Source organism: Lepidochelys kempii, chromosome 3, assembly GCF_965140265.1.
Source record: "Lepidochelys kempii isolate rLepKem1 chromosome 3, rLepKem1.hap2, whole genome shotgun sequence".
Lineage (NCBI taxonomy): Eukaryota > Metazoa > Chordata > Testudines > Cheloniidae > Lepidochelys > Lepidochelys kempii.
The window spans coordinates 175,487,717-175,509,495 of record NC_133258.1 but is presented as its reverse complement, the minus strand read 5'-3'; the positions used below and the strand labels follow the sequence as shown (position 1 = coordinate 175,509,495).

General features: G+C 42.3%; 1 protein-coding gene across 2 annotated transcripts; it reads left to right on the top strand.

The window, feature by feature from the left end:
• Nucleotides 1-4,639: 4,639 nt before the first annotated feature.
• Nucleotides 4,640-20,977, top strand: LOC140909558 (GTP cyclohydrolase 1-like). 2 transcript variants are annotated; one of them, XM_073339122.1, is made up of 6 exons: nucleotides 4,640-5,499; nucleotides 8,106-8,215; nucleotides 12,555-12,610; nucleotides 14,154-14,185; nucleotides 15,068-15,152; nucleotides 16,489-20,977. In XM_073339122.1, exons 1-6 carry the CDS (start codon nucleotides 5,229-5,231, stop codon nucleotides 16,613-16,615), a joined length of 681 nt encoding a protein of 226 aa, XP_073195223.1. In that variant the 5' UTR covers nucleotides 4,640-5,228; the 3' UTR covers nucleotides 16,616-20,977. The 2 variants fall into 2 exon arrangements, with proteins under 2 accessions (XP_073195223.1, XP_073195224.1); XM_073339123.1 differs by having other exon boundaries at nucleotides 16,209-16,552.
• The last annotated feature ends 802 nt before the right edge of the window (nucleotides 20,978-21,779 follow it).

Below are 21,779 nucleotides of genomic sequence, written 5' to 3'. Positions count from 1 at the left end.
ACACATTAATCATACCAAATATTTTTATATCTGTAACATAATTAAAGGAATTTCAGTAAACACCCATTTTTTCTGTTGTTAATTCATCTAACAACAAAGGAACATTCCTACAGACGTCTACATTTGTAACTATCTTATAATTTCTGTGAAATCATTACAGCTAGATTTCCAACAAACTGGCTGAATATTGCTTTTGTCAAGGTTGCTCCCCCACTCTGAACTCTAGGGTACAGATGTGGGGACCTGCATGAAAACCTCCTAAGCTTACTTTCACCAGCTTAGGTTGAAACTTCCCCAAGGTACAAATTAATTTTATCCTTTGTCTCTGGATCTCCACTGCCACCACCAAACTCTAACTGGGTTTACTGGGAAACGTAGTTTGGACACGTCTTTCCCCCCAAAATCCTCCCAACCCTTGCACCCCACTTCCTGGGAAAGGTTTGGTAAAAATCCTCACCAATTTGCATAGGTGACCACAGACCCAAACCCTTGGATCTGAGAACAATGAAAAAGCATTCAGTTTTCTTACAAGAAGACTTTTAATAGAAGTAAAGAAATCCCCTCTGTAAAATCAGGATGGTGGATATCTTACAGGGTAATTAGATTCAAAACAGGTTCGGTGGGGCCCGCTGGTGTTGAGGTTGCAAGTACTGGATTCAGTGCTGACACGGGGTCTGGTGTTGGTTGTTCGGCTGGTTCCGGTTCTGGGACTGGTTCCGTCTGGGTCTCTGGGACTGGATCCACTACTGCTGTTGCAGACATTGGCCTGGGGTCCAGGTCCATCACCTCTGACCGGGTCCTGATAGAAGTTTCCGGAACAGAGCTAGGCCTCACGGCTTGTTTAGCCTGGCTGCGGGTGACCATTCCCACCCTCTTGGCCTGCTTCACATGATTGGCCAAGTCTTCCCCCCAACAGCATGGGGATGGGATAATCATCATAGACTGCAAAAGTCCACATTCCTGACCAGCCCTTGTACTGGACAGGCAACTTGGCTGTAGGCAAATTGAAAGAGTTGGACTTGAAGGGTTGAATCGTCACTTGGATCTCTGAGTTGATTAAATTGGGGTCAACTAAGGAAGCATGGATAGCGGACACTTGAGCTCCGGTGTCCCTCCATGCGGTGACCTTCTTCCCGCCCACACTCACAGTTTCCCTCTGCTCCAAGGGTATCTGGGAGGTATCTGGGCCTGCGGACCTCTGGTGTGATTCCGGTGCAATGAACTGTAATCTGCTGGGGTTCTTGGGGCAGTTGGCCTTTACATGCCCCAGCTCGTTACATTTAAAACATCGTCCAGCTGACGGGTCACTGGGGCGAGGTGGGTTGCTGGAGAAGGGGGTGGTGGGAAGATAAGGTGTCTGGAGGGTTCTTTGGGAGGGAGGTGGGGCCTTGGGCAGCCCCCGGTAATAGGGTGTGGTCTGGGGTTGTCCCTTCTGGTCTCCGCTCCAACTGCAACCAGTTTTCTTCTTCTTCTCTGCCACCTCCACCCATCTGGCTCCAATCTCTCCTGCCTCGATTACAGTTTTGGGCTTCCCATCTAGGATGTATCTTTCTATTTCCTCAGGAACACCCTCTAAGAATTGTTCCATTTGCATTAGGAAGGGCAAATTTACTGGAGATTCAACACTTGCTCCTGATATCCAGGCATCCCAATGTTTCACAATGTGGTAGGCATTTCGGGTAAATGACACGTCTGGTTTCCACCTTAGGGCTCTGAACCTCCGACGAGAATGCTCGGGTGTTATCCCCATTCTGACTCTCACCTTGGATTTAAACAGTTCATACTTGTTCATGTGTTCTTCAGGCATTTCAGCCGCCACCTCAGCTAAGAGTCCACTGAGCTGCGGCCTCAGCTCTACCATGTATTGGTCTGTAGAGATGCTGTACCCAAGGCAGGCCCTTTCGAAGTTTTCTAAGAAGGCCTCAGTATCATCGCCTGCCTTGTAGGTGGGGAACTTTCTGGGATGGAAAGTGGTACCTGGAGAAGGATTGCTAGGGTTTGTTGGTATATTCTGCTGAGCCTTTACCTTCTCCATCTCCAGTGCATGCTTCCTCTCTTTTTCCTTCTCCTCCTCCACATGCTTCCTTGTCTCCATTTCCCTCCTGTGGGCAGCGTCCTGTACCTCCTTCTCCAGCTGCATGAGTTCTATCTGTCTTTCATGTTCCTTTTGTTTTTCCTCAGCCTGAAATCTGGCTAATTCCAGCTCTTGTTGAGCCGTGGATTCTGTCATCCTAACCTCCCTGTTTTTAACTAACTTTACACCCGAGGTTTAGAAATAAACCAACAAAACTTGGCTGTAAAATTTTGCTGTGCTGGAATAGGATACCTATTCTCTGATAGTGATTGTCAGCCTACAGAAAAAGACAATTCCCTTGTCTCTGCTCTGGCCCCAAATCAAATCAAAAAACCTCCAACTACTTGGAAACCTGCTTACCAGCAGCCTAAAGGAAAAAAATTCCTTTTCAAACCGGTGCTTCTTGTAAAAAAAATCAAAATCCTAAAAAAAACCTCTTGCCACTTTTGTCTCCAGGCAAATGGGAAGAACACCCCCCCCCCCCCCGTTTACTTTTAGGGGGAAAAAAAAACCTCTGATTTGGAAGACTGTGAATTTCCCTGCAGGATTTAAGTACCCTGCCTCCAGGCAATAAAACCCTGCAATTCAAAAAGATAATCCCCATTTGTCTCTGCTCTGGCCTCAAAGCAGAGAAAAAACTAGCTGCTTTCAGTTGGACCTCCTTTCCAGCAGCCCCAAAGGAAAAAAATTTTTTTTCCTTTTTAAAATCTGTATTTCTAGTTCAAAAAATCTCAAATTGATCTCAAAATGATTTCAGGTTAATCCCACCACTCTGCCACCATGTCAAGGTTCCTCCCCCACTCTGAACTCTAGGGTACAGATGTGGGGACCTGCATGAAAACCTCCTAAACTTACTTTCACCAGCTTAGATTAAAACTTCCCCAAGGTACAAATTAATTTTATCCTTTGTCCCTGGATCTCCACTGCCACCACCAAATTCTAATTGGGTTTACTGGGAAACGTAGTTTGGACACGTCTTTCCCCCCCAAAATCCTCCCAACCCTTGCACCCCACTTCCTGGGAAAGGTTTGGTAAAAATCCTCACCAATTTGCATAGGTGACCACAGACCCAAACCCTTGGATCTGAGAACAATGAAAAAGCATTCAGTTTTCTTACAAGAAGACTTTTAATAGAAGTAAAGAAATCCCCTCTGTAAAATCAGGATGGTAGATACCTTACAGGGTAATTAGATTCAAAAACATAGAGATTCCCTCTAGGCAAAACCTTAAGTTACAAAAAAGACACACAGACAGGAACAGTCATTCTATTCAGCACAGTTCTTTTCTCAGCCATTTAAAGAAATCGTAATCTAACACATACCTAGCTAGATTACTTACTAAAGTTCTAAGACTCCATTCCTGTTCTATCCCTGGCAAAAGCAGCATACAGACAGACACAGACCCTTTGTTTCTCTCCCTCCTCCCAGCTTTTGAAAGTATCTTGTCTCCGCATTGGTCATTTTGGTCAGGTGCCAGCCAGGTTACCTTTAGCTTCTTAACCCTTTACAGGTGAGAGGATTTTTTCCTCTGGCCAGGAGGGATTTTAAAGGGGTTTACCCTTCCCTTTATATTTATGACAGCTTTTTATTGGTTTTTACATGCATACTGTATGTTAACGGACAAAGAAAACACAAAATAAAAGTTGGGGTAATATATTTGTCAGACCAGAAATAAAAAGGTTCACCTCTGGGAGAGAATATCAGAGGGGTAGCCGTGTTAGTCTGTATCCACAAAAACAACGAGGAGTCCGGTGGCACCTTAAAGACTAACAGATTTATTTGGGCATAAGCCTTTGTGGGTAAGAAACCCACTTCTTCAGATGCATGGAGTGAAAATTACAGATACAGGCATAAATATAAATTGGCAAATGAAGAGAAGGGAGGTACTTTACAAGTGGAGAACCAATGTTGAAGGCCAATTTTAGCCACCTCTGTGCAGCCGGTGGCATGTGCTTCCCAATGCCATGCTGGATCCTTCACATTTATTTGACAAATAAAATGTGCAGAATTTTGCTGAATTTTAAAATATTGTGTGCAGAATTTTTAATTTTTTGGTGCAGAATGCCCTCAGGAGTAAATATTGAATTAGCCTCTTTCATTTTGCTCCATTTGCCAGTTATTTCTGTCCTCTTCTAACTTTTTTTGTTTTTTTGGTCTTTATTTGGTGGAAAGGTCGGGGGACACTCGAGGGAGGTGCATGGGGACGGCAGGCGGGGATGGGGCAGAGACCCAGACCCAAACATTGGTGGAGCCGGGTGAGTGGCATATCCCAGTGTCCCAGCTCCCTCAGAACGGCCTGAAGGTCATGGGGACATTGTGCCTGTGGTGACCCAAGACAAAATTTGTCATATACAGGCTGTAAAACCCCAGTTTCTTATTCAAGCCCTCCTTACAGTGTAGAAGAGGGGCAGAGGCATGACATGTGGCAGCATATTGTGCAGGAACCAAGCTTTGGGTCATGGAGTGGCATGTCCCAGCTCCTTCAGCAAAATCTGATGGTTGTGGGGACGGGTCACTTGGGGAGACCTGAATGACACATTACATTTCCGGTCAGACACATCCCAGCTCCTTGAGTATGGAATGAATGCAGAATTGGCTTGTAATTTAAATTTTGACCACAGAAATGTGACGCAATGTGATTGTATAAGACCCCATGCTGATGTATTTTAACTAGTTTTGACCTTGCAATAAGGGCCTGGGAACCACGCATCAGGAGCTGGGGATAAGGAACCAGCTTATCCTCCTGCTTCGCGGCGCCCTCGGCCAGGAAGAGGGGCCAGCAGCCCCCCAGCAAAGCACCCCGAAGCCGGGCGCGGCGGCGGGAGGCAAGGAGCCGGGCGGATATGTAGCGGTTCGCGGCTGGGTTACGGTCCCGGAGCCGCTGAAAAGGCCCGGGAGAGGAGGCGCATTGGGAGCGTGACTAGCACCCGCGTCCTCTGATTACTGCCGGCAGGTCAGATGGGCTCTGGCCGCCGGGCACAGCGGCCGCCGGGGACAATGGCCGCTCAGAGGAGCCTGCCCAGCTGACAGCCCCGAGGACGTCACCTGCCGAGCGCGGGAAATAGCCGTGGAGAGGCAGCGGGGATAAATAGAGGCCGGCAAGCCCAGGCGCTACCCGGCGCCTCCCCGCGGCCCGCCCCGCCCCGCCCCGCAGCATGGCGTGCCCGGCGGCCGGCGAGGAGCTGCCGCGCCCCTGCTGCAATGGCTACAGCGAGCTGCCGTCGGCCGAGGCGCGCCGGGCCCTGGTGCGGTACGGCCCGGAGGAGGCGGCGGAGGGCGGCGAGCTGCCGGCCTTGGAGGACGCCTACCTGAGCATCCTGCAGCGCCTGGGCGAGAACCCTGCCAGGCAGGGGCTGCTCCTGACGCCCAGGAGGGCTGCCAAAGCCATGCAGTTCCTCACGAAAGGCTACCAAGAAACCATCGAGGGTGAGTCCTGCTGGCCGGCCTGGCTGTGGCGGTTTTGGGGGTTGGACTAGGTAAGGTGAGCAGATGTCCCGATTTTATAGGGACCCCTGATGTTGGGGTCTTTTTCTTATACAGGCGCCTATTGCCCCTGTCCTGATTTTTCACACTTGCTGTCTGGTCACCCTAGGACTTGATGGCCTCCAGAGCGAGGTCTCTTCCAACCCTAATCTTCTGTGAGCCTATGAAGGGGAACCTGCAAGCGCCCCTGGTCTCTGCCGGCCTGCTCATGGAAACCAAAGTGCCCTGAGCCCAGATGGCCTTTCACCAAGTGGGACCCTCAGCTGGACCCTTTCCTCTCCTCTCAGCTGCTGCTTCATTGCCTTCCACCCGTCCTCCAGAGACAAGGGGGTGGGGGTATAGCTTGTATTGGACTCATGGCTGGGGGTGAGAGCTACACCAAGCGCCCCTTCTGGGCTGGGAAACTGACTCAGTGGGTCACAGCTCACCACAAGGTGGCACAGAGTGGTTAGGGTAAAGGTTTTGTTGAGCAAAAGTTTAGTGGTTGGGGTTTTGTTGAGCAAAAGACACATTAATCATACCGATCACATTAATCATACATTTCACAGGGATCATTCAAGGTGAAGTGGCCTGTTAACATCCCTCCAGTCATAAGGGGGAAAGGGAGGGGAAAAGGCGGTGGGGGGTAGTGGGTTACAGATTGTTGTAATAAGCCATAAATCCAGTCTGTCTATAGCTGATCCCTTAGTCCTCATACTCAAAGGAAACCTGCACAACACTTTTGAAAAAGGAGCCTGGCAGCTTAAATTCATAACTCTGTTAGACACTAAAAGTCAGAGACTGAATAGAGACACTGGATTTATGGCTTGTTACAGCAATCTGTAATCCACTAATAGCGCCTCGCCCCCAGGTGCTTCCCTCAACTGGAGGGTTAAAGACCACTTTGACAGGCCCCTTGAAATACATTTTAACTACTTCTGCTAAACAATCTCTTCCACCTTGTATGTAGCTGTGGCAGTGTGACTAAGATTCCCAGACCTGAAGAAGAGCTCTGTGTAAGCTCCAGAGCTTGTCTCTCTCACCAAGAGAAGTGGGTCCAATGAAAGATGTTACCTCACCCACCTTATCTCTCTGATATCCTGGCGCTACAATCACACATCATTTTTCACTTCACTAAGGGGGCAGATTCTCACATTCCTGGAAGGTGCTCTATGGCTTTCAGTTCTTGCATTTAACAGCCTTCACCTCTATAAAGCTTCAAAACCCTTCCCAGTCTCTCAAACTTGACTGTATGAAATGTTCTATCAGTGAAATGGGGGAATTAAAAACAGGGAAACTTCTCCATTTTACTCCCCAGCTTCAGGGTGATAATCATATGTATAAGTGCCATGGGGAGGGGGGGAAGTGGGAAGTAATTTTCAAATAAATGAATCTAAACACAGTCAGATGCATTACTCATAGAAAACTAATTTGCCATTTTGTGCTATGTTTGTACAGCGCTTAGCACAATGGGGTCCTGGTCCAGGACTGATGCTCCTTTGCACTACTGCGATACAAACAACAGGAAACAAGAATTTCAGCTTGAGCATCAGTTAAAAAAGAGGGAGGGGGAAGGCAAGTGGCAGCAGGCTCGAGGGTTGTGTATTAATTATTCCTGGAGGTATACTAATAAAGTTTAAACTTAAATAGTATCTTTGTTACCTTAAATTTGTAAAATAAGGCCCTGAGACTGCAAACATTTTGGGGGGGACATGCAATTAAGTTTAATGTTACTATTTGCAGAAGTGAAATTATGCAAACACTTATATTTAGGAGTAAGAATCAATTGCAATTTTACCTTTCAGAGATTTTTATCTTAATCTTCTTTTTCCACTGTTGGCATTTATAGTAGTTACATTTCCCCACATTTTGTAGTTTTCTGGTTCTCTATTCTGTATCTTAATATCCACAATAGGAGCTGGTCTCTGATGACAAATTTTTCTCATCTTCAATGTTTAGACTTTTCTTTCAAATTAATTTAAACAAATAAGGCTTTGCAGCTTCTGAAGTACAGATTTGATAAAGAATGTATGTACTAGGGACCCATTGTCTCCAAACAGATAAAATTCTATACTAGTTTATTAGGAAATAAGCTCATATACACCTTAACAATGGGTGCTGGCCTCTCTCTTTATAGGCATGCGCTGTGATCAATGCTCCCTTCACCCTGTCTGTGACTGGGAGCATTCAGTAGGCCCCCAAAAGTAAGAACCGCATAAAAAGAAGTTTAGCACTGTTTGGCAGGGCTGAAGTACATTAGATGACACCTGTGTATAAAGTTACTTATATGCATGTAAGATGGGGTGTGTGAGTTGAATGTAGGAGTCTACCTGTACTTAAAACTGATTTTTTAAAAATATACTGTCAGTTCTATACAACCATTGAATATCAGCTAAGAATATGTCCATATTTTAAACTATTTTTAAAAGGTTTGGAGTTGTGCTTTTCTCTCACATCAGATTTTGTTTTGTGCTTAGAAAAGTACTTACCAATTGCAGTACATGCATAATGCTATTTAGGATAGAATCCTGTGTAGGATCTTTCATTAACTGCTCATCTTGTCCTTTCAGATATACTCAATGATGCAATCTTTGATGAAGATCATAATGAAATGGTTATCATTAAGGATATTGATATGTTTTCCCTTTGTGAGCACCACTTGGTACCCTTCTTTGGCAAGGTAGTTATCCATCTGCCTTATAGCAAATATTTGTCATTCAGAGGTCTTGGGTGTTCTACTGAATAAAGGGAAATAAAATGTGTTTTGAAAAACTAGGGTGAGTTCTTGCTCATAGCCAGTGTAGTCCTATAGAATTCAGAATAATCATTCTTAGGAAGAGTTTTAAAACATGAAAACTATGATGTGGGCATTTTGAGGTGATAAGTAGAGGATTTATTTTGTGGACTAACTGCATCTGCAGTATGAAGCATATTAGCAACAGGAAATAAGAGCCATATTTTCTACAATATGGTAATAGGAAATTGATTACCCTCAGAGAGGCTCCTCAGCAGGCTCCTAGAAATCCGTTTGCTGCGGGGAAAAACATGGAATATGCATTTTTACAGAGACTCTTTAGTTTTTACATTTTGTGGAAAACTAAAAATGTATTAACTAGTAACTAAATTTTACTGAAAGTACCAGTGTCACTTATTCAGTGCATGCAACCTCTCCTCTTGTGGTTGATTTTTTGAATGCATTTTAAATCTACATAGCTAAACATCCCCAATAAACTGCTTCTGGCGTATATAAGTTACTCAACGGCATAAAGGGGTTCATGTTTTAATGCATCTCAAATTTAACATAAGCACAGCCATACTGGGTTAGACCAAAAGTCCATTTAGCCCAGTATTCTGTTTTGACTGTGGCCAATACCAGATGCTCAGGAGGGAATGGACAGAACAGATAATCAATTGATCCATCTCCCGTCACCCATTCCCAGCTTCTGGCAAACAGGCAAAGAACAACATCCCTTCCTTTCTTGGCTAATAGCCATTGATGGACCTATCTTCCCTGAACTTACCCTAGTTCTTTTTTGAACCCTGTTATAGTCTTGGCCTTCAGAACATCCTCTGGCAAGGAGTTCCAGATTGACCCTGAGATGTGTGGGAAAAAATACTTCCTTCCTGCTGCCTATTAATTTCATTTGGTGACTCCTAGTTCTTGTGTTATGAGGAGTAAATAACACTTATTTACTTTCTCTACACTAGTCATGATTTTATAGACCTCGATCATATCCTGCCCACCCCCCCGTTGTTTTTTTTTTTCCAAGGTGAAAAGTTCCAGTCTTATTGTTCTCTCCTCATATGGAAACCGTTCCATACCCCTAATCATTTTTGTTGCCCTTTTCTGAACCTTTTCCAATTCCAATATATCTTTTTTGAGATGGGATGACTACATCTGCACACAGTATTCAAGATGTGGGCATACTATGGATTTATATAGAGGCAATATGATATTTTCTGTCGTCTTATCTAGCCCTTTCTTAATGATTCCCAATATTCCGTTTGCTTTCTTGACTGCTGCTACACATTGAGTGGACGTTTTCAGAGAACTAGCCACAATGATTCCAAGATCTTTCTTGAGTGGTAACAGCTAATTTATATCCCCTCATTTTTTATGTATAGCTTGGATTATTTACCTCTCTCTAGTCTGAAAACTGACCATTTATTCCTACCCTTTGTTTCCTATTTTTTAACCAGTTACCAATCCATGAGAGGATCTTCCCTCTTATCCCATGACCGCGTACTTTGCTCAAGAGCCTTTGGTGAGGGACCTTGTCAAAGGCTTTCTGAAAATCTAAGTACGCTGTATCCATTGGATGCCCCTGGCCCACATGAGGCGATGAACAAGCAAAGAATTCTAGTAGATTGATGAGACATTATTTCCCTTTACAAAAACCACGCTGACTCTTCCCCAACAGATTATCTTCATCTATGTCTCTATGGCAATTTTGCTCTTTACTATAGCTTCAACCAGTTTGCCCGGTATTGAAGTCAGGCTTACCAGCCTGCGATTGCAGGGATCACCTCTGGAGCCTGTTTTAAAAATTGGCGTCACATTAGCTGTCCTCCAGTCATTTGGTACAGAAGCTGATTTAAATGGTAGGTTAAAAACTACAATTAGTAGTTCTGCAATTTCACATTTGAGTTCCTTCAGAACTCTTGGGTGAATACCTCCTGGTCCTGGGGACTTATTACTGTTTAGTTTATCAGGTTGTTCCAAAACCTCCTCTAATGACACCTCAATCTGAGACATTTCCTCAGATTTGTCACCTAAAAAGAATGGCTCAGCTTTGGCAATCTCTCTCACATCCTCAGCCATGAAGACCGATGCAAAGAATTCATTTAGTTTCTCCGCGATGGGCTGATCATCCTTGAATGTTCCTTTAGCATCTCGATCGTCCCGTGGCTCCACTGGTTGTTTAGCAGTCTTCCTGCTTCTGATGTACTTTTAAAAAAAATTGCTATTACTTTTTGAGTCTTTGTCTAGCTGTTCTTCAGATTCTTTTTTGGCCTTCCTAACTACATTTCTACACTTCATTTGCCAGTGTATGCTCCTTTCTATTTTCCTCACTAGGATTTAACTTCCACTTTTTAAAGGATGCCTTTTTGTCTCTCACTGCTTCTTTAACTTTGTTTAGCCACAGTGGCACTTCTGGTTCTCTTACTATTTTTTTTTTTTTTTAAATTTGGGGTATACATTTAAGTTGAGCCTCTATTATAGTGTCTTTAAAAAGTTTCCATGCAGCTTGCAGGGAATTTCACTTTTGGCATTGTACCTTTTAATTTCTGTTTAACTTTTTATGAAGTCCCCATTTCTGAAATTAAATGCTAGAGTGTTGGGCTACTGTGATGTTTTCCCCACCACAAGGATGTTAACTTTAATTTATATTTTGGTCACTATTACCAAGAAGTCTAGCTGTAGTCACCTTTTGGACCAGATCCTGAGCTCTACTTAGGACTAAATCAAGAATTGCCTCTCCTTGTGTGGGTTCCAGGACTAGCTACTCCAAGAAGCAGTCATTTAAGGTGTCAAGAAACTTTATCTCTGCATCCCGTCCTGAGGTGATGTGCTCTTAATCAATATGGGGATAGCTGAAATCCCCCATTCTTATTGAGTTCACTTCAGCCTCCAGCCGTGAGTAATTGAAGTTATGAAAATATGCCAAAAAGCTTTAAAAAACACCCCTAAAGCCCATGTCACTAAGTTTGGCAAGGACAAATTTCATGTTAATGGTAATGTGCTGTTCTGTACTGTATGCAGCAAGGCTGTAGATTACAGGCAGACAATTGTAGAACACATGGAAAGCACTAAACAAACAATGAAAAGAAGAGGTTGAAACAGCAGGGAGGGCCATCAACAACAGTAAAGAAACAATACACTGTGACTGGAAGATTTTATGATTGGTGATGCTGGTAGAATTGGAACTTGCTTTAAAATTGTAAATATATCAATAAAACGTTGTGTTCAGCTGATACCTATATATATTGTAGCTAGGGAAACTAAAGTGCAACATTTCATTTTAATTGTGGAAAAACACAGGTCTTTTTTTTTTTTGTAAATCTGAGAATTTTGGATTTTTTTATCATGGAAAACTAGGATTCCTGCCCCTTGCACCCACTAAATATCCACGGAAGCCAATTTGTGAGCGGGGCATTGCCTGCATAGATATATGATCAAGCTTGTCTGAGTATGGGCAGTGAAATTTTCCCTGGAGTCTCTTCCAAACACAACTTAAACTCCTTAAAAGTGATTGCACTCAGCATCCCAAACTGGCAGTCATTGTACAACCAAAGCTCCCAATGCACGGGTCTGCTAGAATGAAGACTGATTAAACAAATAGTTCCATGTATCTTACTCCTGCTTCTTCCCAGCTCCATCTTCGTCCCTTCCACATTGCTTTTTCTCCTGTAACAGCCTCCTTTCCTTTCTCCAGCTTCTCTCTCTCTCTCTCTCTCTCGCTCAATAAACCTCCTCTCCTACTTGCCTCTTTCCCTTCTTGTGCCTCTCTGACACTTTTTCCATGAAGACTGATAATTCTTGAGAGCTCAAACTGTTTGGAATATACAACAATATGAACTGTCTTCTTCCTTACCAATAAATCTACTTGCTCTACATATGCCCATAAGCTACACAGCATCTGTACATAAGCATCTTCTCCCTCTACTACATGGTGCAGGTCTGACTTCACAGGGCACTTTGTCTGCATTAAGGATCCAGTCCTGATTCCATTAAAAGCTGCACTGAAACTCCCATTGACATCACTAGAGGAAAGATCAGGCCTGAAGTCAGCAGGTTTAGGTTCTGGGAGCCCTGATCCTGCAATTTCCACTGGAGTGGACAGACTGCTATGAATGTGGAGACCCATTGACTAGGCTAGAGCTTCTCAGACACAGCCATCTGACTGTGCGTTGTACACTGCACCTCAGAGCCCTGAGTTTATTCAGACCTTCAACTTTCCTGCAGAATCAGGTGTGTAGTAACCATTCAGCACTTAGACTCCTGTTCATATTTGCAGGTACATATTGGATATTTACCTATAAAGAAAGTGGTTGGACTAAGCAAGCTTGCAAGGTAAGTGCATCTATGCAATGTGATAGTGAAGGTGTAAAGGCGAAATCCTGTTCTCAGTGCACAGCCCAATTGAGGATGCCATGTACTGGGATGCTCTGCAGAGGGAAAGGGACAAGAATACTTCCCCTGAGATGTATGCTAGCAACAAAGTTATTGCTCCAGAGGCACTACTGAGGCTTTAAGGCTGCAGTAAGCCCTGGGGCTCCTTTGGTCTGGTGGGTCTGCAGTAGCAGATCCCTTGTTCCCACTTGCCCTGCACACTGGAGTGCATGGAGTCTACTGTGGAGCTGCTGCAGAGGGATGTGGAACTCCTGTATGGCATTCTGATCTCCCTTTCACAGTGGTGTGGGGTCCTCTATGGCTCCAGGGGGCAGGATTTTCCACTGTTTGTGTAAGCCAATAACCAGGATTATGAAGGTGAGCTGAGAAGGTCCGAGAATTTGGATTTCCTCACTGTGATTCTTAAGGATGACTTCTCATAAGAGAAACTGCATAAATGTTTGTGGCTGATATGAACCTTTTATCCCATAATTGTGCTGAATATGTAATGTCCCCCAACCACTGAGACCCCTCAATCTGTGCATACAGAGCACTCCATCACCTGCTAACAGAAGGGGGCTAGTGGGAGAGCGTTCTCTTTGAGGGATCATCAGTTTTGGTACTGGCTCCCCACTTTGGACTGAAATAGCCTTGCTGTGTCAGCTTTGTGGGCATGCTGCAGTGCTTGGGTATTGCCTCTCAGGAAGGAGGGGCTTGACCGTGTCTAAGGACTTACGTGAATAGTTCAGCTAAGTGAATGGCTGGCAGTTTTATGTTTATTGGCAGCTGCTGCAAATGGTGCTGCCTTCGCTTTTGGATTTAATTTATTTGTTTTGTTAGCATATATCAGAGTTGCCTGCAGTTTTCAGCTATGTGCCTCTTTTTTTTTTTTTCCATAGGAACATTTTTTTTATAAATGAAATTTACTTTTCTACTTAACAGGCTGAGTTTAAGTAAAAGTTGATGGCCTATACATCTTAAAAGAACAGTCCCGATGTCAATAGCAGCCTATAATTAAGTATCTAGTAGTAGCCCTGTTATAGTCTTCTGCATTCTGAGCACCAGCATGTTAATGGTCAATCAGAGGCTGCTTTACAAATGTGACACATAGGTTGATAATCCACAGACTGAAAACAGATTATAGTGTGGTTAAATAAGATCTTTTTGAGGGAGTACTTAATTATTTTTTAAAAATATGCTTTCTCTAAGGGATTCTAAATCCATTTATAAGGTACTTGGGTTAAAATAAGTGGTATAAAGTAGAATATATTAATACTCAATATATAAGGTATTCTAAAATAGACTGAATATCAGCTGTATGTAAATCACATTACATACTGTAATGTAAAATCACTTGTACTACAATATATTTAGCCTTCTAAATAGCCAGGATAAAATCCTACTCTAACACCTGTGATACCCAAAGAGTCTATTAAGTTCAACTGAAATTTTGTGTTTAAATCAGGAGGAAATATTTATTATTCTTACATTTTCCCCCCCCCAGAATTGTTGAAATCTTTAGTCGAAGACTGCAAGGTGTGTATCCTTTCTACAATATCTCTGTTCTGCTAAACTATATTTCAGCTAGATGATGCTCAACTGAAGAAAATATTTAAGCGTATGCCTAATTTTAATTGACACTACTTCTGTTGAAGTAAATGTATTTAAGGTTAGGCATAGGCCTAAGTACTCTCCTGAACTGGGACCATAATCAGTGTGGCATATTTGTTAAAGTTGTCAAGGGACCAAGCAGAAAACATCCAACTAAAGCAGCCTGATTCTACACCTTAACAGTCTATTGCCTTTATTGGAAGCTTGAGGTGTCGATCAGTGAGGTTCTGGACTCAGGAATAAACAGCTGGGTCGGTATAATGGGGAAGGTATGCATATAAAATAAGAAGTGTGTTGGGTTCTCTTTTCTGAAAGAATGAGGAAGTGTACTCAGTGCATAAAGAACAGGAGTACTTGTTCTCTTTGCAGATACAGACTAACACGGCTGCTACTCTGATACTCAGGTGCATAGGCCACCCCTGATAAGTAGCCAAGAAGGACAGCAGTCACTGAAGTAGGGGGAAAACTGACTTTGGATAATGTATTTCACAGGGTGTAAGGGTGGTTTTGTTAACTATTAAAAATTCTGCGGGCAGTCAAGGTGGATAAATATCTGCTCACTGGATGAACAGATTTCAGGGCTCCAAAGGTGTCATTCCAGCACTTTTTACAAACACTAAAGTCACATTGAAAAAATAATTTAAAAAAACATTTCTAGCATAGGGGCTCATTTTACTTTAGTTAGCTAGTGGGAGAATTTGAGGGACTGTATTTAGAGCACCTTAGGAATGTATTTTCTTTAAGAATTTGCAAGGAGTACCAAGAGTGGCAATTACATATAGAAAAATCATACTGTTCTCTTTTCAGTTCAAGAGAGGCTTACCAGACAGATCGCTCTGGCAATTACTGAGGCTCTGAAACCTGCTGGGGTGGCTGTGATTGTAGAAGCGTCGTAAGTAATTCATTATTGTTAGTCTCATTAAAGTCAACCTCTGAGAACAGTTACCACACCACAGTATCTGAGATGTCATTGTTACCTAAACAGACTTGGGAGAGTTGTGTTTCAGTTCCTTCCACAGACTTCCTATAGGACCTTAAACAAGTCATTTAATCTCTCTAGCTCAGTTCCCCATCTGTAACATGAGGATCCTAATATCACTGCTCTTCACTGGGCACATCAGGATGCATTCACTAATAACTCTGAGGTATTCAGATGCCATGGTGATGGGGCCATTTAAGTACCTGGATAGATAACTTCTGAGTATAGAGAAATATTACAGTACTTCAGATACTAGCTTATGAGAAATGGTGACCTCTGTCGATATCTGCCTTTCTCACACACTCCAACAATTGCTGCAGGGTATATACGGGTAATTTGGCTTGAACGGACAATGTAAAGTGAAAGTGACTAAAAGTGGGCTATAAAGATTTTGGCATATATTGCACTGTGTCACTTTGTGTGCTCAAATTTGGTACAAGTCTTAGTAGTTGTGGATGCTGATGGTTAGTCATTTGCACGGATACAGACATGTATGTGTACATTTTTTTTCAGGCTTACCCCAAAACTTGTCCAAGTGTATTCTAACAACATGTGGACCAGTCACATCTGGCACCAATACATTTAGGATATGTGTACCCTGCAATTAAACACCTGTGATTGGCCCATGTCAGCTGACTCAGGCCTGTGGGGCTTGGGCTAAGGGGCTGTTTAATGGCAGAGTAGACATTTGGGCTTGGACTGGAGCACAAGCTCTGGGATCCTCACCCCACATGGGGTCCCTAGCCCAAACATCTACACTGCAGTTTTACAGTCCCGTAGCCCTAGGCCCATGAGCCTGAGTCAGCTCACACGGGCTGGCCATGGGTGTTTAATTGTAGGGTAGACATACCTTTTATTGGCCTGGTTTGTGCTGTTCTGCAAGGCAAAAGTGGTGAATGTAGACTGAATAGTTCAAACATAATCTGCTTAAGCTTCCTGTCAATATTTATTCATTTATTTCAACTTCAGTCAACAAGTATGGTTGTAAACAAACAACCCCCCTCACTACATGTTTTGAAATACTACAACATTTAAAGAAAATAGAATTCAAGAATGATTCTCCTATCAATAGTTGTGAGTGAACTGGTAGCTCCCAATAATATCTGGACATGCTTTAACGAATCAAAGGCACTACTTGGTACACAGTGTATTGCTGATTATCAAAATGGTAATTAGATCCAGTTATCCCAGTGTGCAGGTTAACAACGTATTAAACTGAAGGTTGGCTATTTAACTAATTACCTTCTAGGCACATGTGCATGGTTATGCGAGGGGTTCAGAAAATGAACAGTAAGACTATCACCAGCACCATGCTCGGAGTCTTGCGAGAAGATCCAAAAGCCAGAGAAGAATTTCTTACGCTGATCAAGAATTAAATGGAAACGGCTTCCCACTCACTGTTTGTTGGCTCTAACAGTAAAACCAATTGCCAGAAATTAATTACCATGTGTGATGCAGGACTGTCTGTAGCGTCTGTGTATTAGAAATAGCTGTGTGACAGCTTGGTTCTCACTAATGCCTCGTAATGTCATAAAATATTTTTGGTAGAGAATGAATATGCCTCAATCAGAATTACTGAACTGAAAAGAGATTAGCTGTTTCCCAATGCTAACCATAGAGTGCTATGAAAACATGTTGCTAGATGGGAGCTAAAATAAGCCACCCCTTCTCCCCCCTCACCCCCCCCCCCAAAAAACAAAAAAACAAGCAGCCACAGGAAGGTGAAATTAAGCACAAAATCCTGTGGCCTTTATCACTCAATCTTCAGCCCCTTTGTGCTCCTTGTATTAGACAAAGGGGTCAGAAAGCCAACAGATCTCCCCAACTGGAGATTCATCTGGTGTAAGGGGATGTCTGGGAGGCATGGAACTGTTGAATCTGATCCTATACCATCCTCTTCTGGCCCCCAGGGTAGGGGGCATGAGAGAAAAATTGCAGGATGGGAAGGGGCATGACCACTGTGCTCCACCAATTCCTATCTGGTGAATGGTCTTTGGGAGCCATAGCCAGCTGGGTGTAGCATGGAGTAGTAGGGAGCTCAAGGCCAGGCTGATTCCCCACAGCCACCATTAGGAATATGAATGGGAGTCCCCATGGATGTGCCTGGAGGTGACAGTGTGGAAAATGGCACTTCTCTAGCTCTGCCTCTTTCCTGCCCAGCTAAGCTCCCCTGAGCTGAACCAGTCTCCCAGAAGGCCTAGGTTTGTCATTGCCACACAATAGTGCTTCATTAGATCTTAGTGACCCATTAGTGCTCCAGCAGATTTTTTTCAATATATGCATAATATCCCAACACCTCTCACCCATCACAAAGATCTGTTTATGGCTAAGTCCCAGTCCAGCTCACTCTTAACCTTGCTTTGATCCCTTCTGAAGAAAAAGCAGGAGATGATATGGCACTAGGATTGTTCCTTAAGGTCATGATACAAATTTTTGATACCATAATCTGAGTCCAGAATTGTCTCTGGGATTGAGTAGTTTTTCAGATCCCATGCATAGATAAAAGATCAGCTCTTTTTAAACTGCAATGTATGTATAATGTTGGAGAGCTGAATTCTTATAAAGGCTTGCTATTAACCCTCCAACAGAACTGACATTTGTTTTGATAGTAAGCCTCATAGCATTACTAAACCAGTCAGAACAAAGATGTAGCTATGGAATTTCCTCCTGGAGATCATAAATATAGAACACTAGAGGGCCATATTCTGCTATCCTTACTGTGCAGTTAATCCCTTTCATTTCAATGAGACAACTCGTGGAGTGAGGCATTGCTACTCAACCTGAGTAGAGTTAGCAGAATATGGCCATAACAGAGTTTCAAATAAAGGTTTGTTTTCTTTAAATGCTTTGTCCCCTATCTGACTGATGCTTGATTTTTAATATCTACTCCTCAGTGTTAGAACAATATCATTTCACACACTCTTAAGACCCTTCGTTTTCAGTTTAAGCTGATTTTTACCAAAAAAATCCCGGGTTTTACAAAAAGTATTGGTTTTCTGGTTTTCACCCTACTTTTTGTATCATTCGAATTTTATATTATATATGTGTATATATAAAATAAATAAAACAACCTGGTTATTAGGAAAATACATTTCATGAGATATATGTATTACACACCGACTAATGTATTCTTGTATGTGCAAAGCTGCCTGTTGAAGTAAGGCTCTGTATTAGTTTAAAAGATACACACAATAAACAAACAGGCATGCACGCAAGCTCTGAAGCGCATGTGTATGTGAACATACTGATGAATCTCATGGCATAAACATTTCAAGCTGTTAGCAGACAACAGTTTAAAGATTTGATGCTAAAATGGGAAGAAAATGAAAATTCACCAAAATAAACCCCAGTATTTACCCAGAAAAATTAAGGGTTTTTGCTCTGATTTTCAGCTGTTTTTGTTGTAGTAAAACACTGAAATTCCTGGGAAAAATTAAATAAAATAAAAAACAAAAAGGACCCTACAGATGCTGTATTTTTCAAGCAAATGTATTTTGAGATACATCTGTGTGTATATCCTAAATGTACTAGAATGATATCTTTACTATCCATATGCCAAATCAGTTTGAGAATCTGCCTTAATCTTTGGTAAAATGGGGGAACACATTAATTTACTGCTAACATTTACTCAGACACTGCTTTTAAACTGGTAAATACTGGTTTTATAAATGAAATGTTCAATAGAGAAACATTTTGCAGCTCATTTGATTCAAAGGTAAATGTTGAACAGTCTTAGAGAAGAAGGTTTTCTATCAATAAGAGCTGCATAACAGTGTTCAATAGTGGTGCTAAAATACATATACAAGTTTTGTGGAAATTGCATTAATGCATTTTCAAAAAAGTTTTGAAGCACAGATATGCATATTATTAGCCTTTTGCTTTGTTACATGGGGATTGTGGGGCAAACTCTTTTGTGTGTCCTATTCTCACATACGCAGTGTTGTTGTAGCTGTGTTGGATCAGGAAATTTAGACCTGTGCAAGCTCGAAAGCTTGCCTCTCACCAGCAGAAGATGGTCCAGTAAAAGATATTGCCTCCTCCATCTTCTCTCTTTTTTTCTCACATATATCAGACATGTTGTTTTTAGGGCTGTCAATTAATCACAGTTAATTCTAGCGATTAACTCAAAACAAATTAACTCGATTAAAAAATTGCAATTAATTGCACTGTTAAACAATAATAGAATACTAATTTAAAAATTATAAATTGATTTCAATTACAACACAGTGGACAGTGGTCACTTTATATTGTTTAAATATTTGCACCATAATAATAAACAAAAGAAATAGTATTTTTAAATTCACCGCAGATGAGTACTGCAGTGAAATCTCTTTATTGTGGAAGTGCAACTTACAAATGTAGATTTGTTTGTTTGTTACATAACTGCACTCAAAAATAAAGTCCATTCAGTCCTTCTTCTTGTTTAGCCAATCACTAAGACAAACATGTTTGTTGACATTTACGGGGTCCTACCTGTAATGCACTTTCATGATAAAAAGATTGCCCTACAGTACTTGTAAAAGGTTATTTGAAAAATATGATTTCCTTTGTTTATCTTTTTTACAGTGTAAATATTTGTAATAAAGTGAGCACTATACACTTTATTCTGTGTAATAATTGAAATCAATGTATTTGAAAATTTAGAAACTATCCAAAAATATTTAAATAAATGCTATTCTTTTGTTTAATGGTGTGATTAATCATGAGATTTAAAAAATTACAATTACTTGCAGTTTTAATCATGATTTTTTTAATAGTTTGACAGCCCTAGTTATTTTGCATTAACAGAAGGCAAAGACATGTTTGTCTAGCAATCTAGGAGCCATGAATTTTCCATGAGTTTTAATCCCAAAGGAAGATAACTTCCTTTGTAGCCTTGGACAAGTCACTCTGCCTCAGGTTCCCTTTCTGTAAAATGGATTGAATGCTACCTTGCAGGGGCGTTGTCAGGCTAAGTTAATGTTTGCAAAGTGCTCTGAAGAGGAAAATAGTCAGTGCTGAGTGTTACTGTTATGCTCTACTCCCTCAATTTGAGCCCTGATTTTACATTACACATAGAACAGAAAAACAGGAAACAAAATGCAGCTAGTGCACCCAGTAATGTAGGATGGAAATTTAAAAAAAACCAAACACACACCTCAAATCCAGCAGTGTGTGGTATTTATGCTAAAATATGAGTAACCCATAAATTCAGATCCAAATGATCCTGCAATATTGTGGTCTACATTTCAAATGATCTGATACTTTTAAAATATTTTCATAAATACAGAAGCCTAATGATTACCCCCTTTAAATACACAGGCCCCTAATTCCATGGTTTTGAAGGCTATCACCTTCATCTAATCTTTCCAGAGATCAAAATGAAGTGGGAAATTAACACAGGGGTTTTTAAATGATTTTATGTACTTTATAACATTAGTATGTTTTGGTTTTTAACCTGAGCTCAGTAGCCAAAATATGTTTTCAATTTTATAATGTATGTAACATTTTTTTAAAAAGATATATATACACTTCATCTACCATAATGCTGAGTTGTCTACTTCTTTTCTGTGCAGCTATCACTGTCTTAGTCAAAGCCCAGTGTTAACACGTGTGTTTCTCAGCCAGCTGCCGAGGAAGCAGTGATAATGAAAAATTTGGATTTGATTAAAAGGAGCAAAACAGAGTACTATAAGGCTAAGATTTTGTCATGGTGATTTTTAGTAAAAGTCACGGGCAATAAACAAAAATTCAAGGAAGCCATGATCTGCCTGTGATTTTTGCTGCTTTGGCTCCATGGTTTCTCCTGCCACTATAGTGGCTGGGAACTGTGGGGTTCCCCCTCTGCCTGTAGCAGCTGGAAGCTGCAATGGGCCCCCCCCCCCCCTCTGCCCACAGCAACTTGGAGCTGCAGGGTGACCATATTCCCCAGGTGCTCACCCAAGGTGCACACTCTTCTCCCCTCCACTCCCCAGTGAGGCTGTTGCTTGTCACTACAGCCCTGAAGAGGGCCCCCTCAGGAGGCTGTCACATGTCGCTGGAACCCTGCCAGGACCCTGCTGGCTGCGAGGGAGTCACACAGCCCCTGGGGCTGAAGCAGATGTTACTGATTCAGTGACTTTCATGACCTCTGTGACATAACCTTAACTATAAGCAATATGACAAGAGTGCAGCCTCTCACAATACCCCTTATGGTGGCCTCACCTATGGGGAAAGGAGCTTCACAGTTTCACCCACCACAATTCCCCATACAGACCACCACTTGTAATGCCACACACTATCCGCAGTAGTCATCAAACCCGAGACCTCTGCACCTTAAAGTCTGAGCTTAAAGTCTGAGCTAAAAGCCTCATCTCTGGTAACTCATGAGACCTTCTCTATGTGGCTCAGCCATCATTAGAGCCAAACACCACACTGAATGCATGTGAGGTACACGTACACATTGAATAGGAAAGTTGGTGTAACAGGATGCTGCTCTTGGGGAGAGTGAGCAGTTGTTCATCAGCAGTGTCTGTGATCTCTCTAAGGGGTAGGCATGAACTAGCTTGAAAAAGGGCCACC

Bases quoted from the DNA above. Each gene is read 5' to 3' on its own strand.
- LOC140909558 (XM_073339122.1), top strand. From the start codon at position 5,229: ATGGCGTGCCCGGCGGCCGGCGAGGAGCTGCCGCGCCCCTGCTGCAAT. The intron at 5,500-8,105 runs GTGAGTCCTGCT...TTGTCCTTTCAG, and splicing joins CTACCAAGAAACCATCGAGG to ATATACTCAATGATGCAATC. The intron at 12,611-14,153 runs GTAAGTGCATCT...TCCCCCCCCCAG, and splicing joins GGACTAAGCAAGCTTGCAAG to AATTGTTGAAATCTTTAGTC.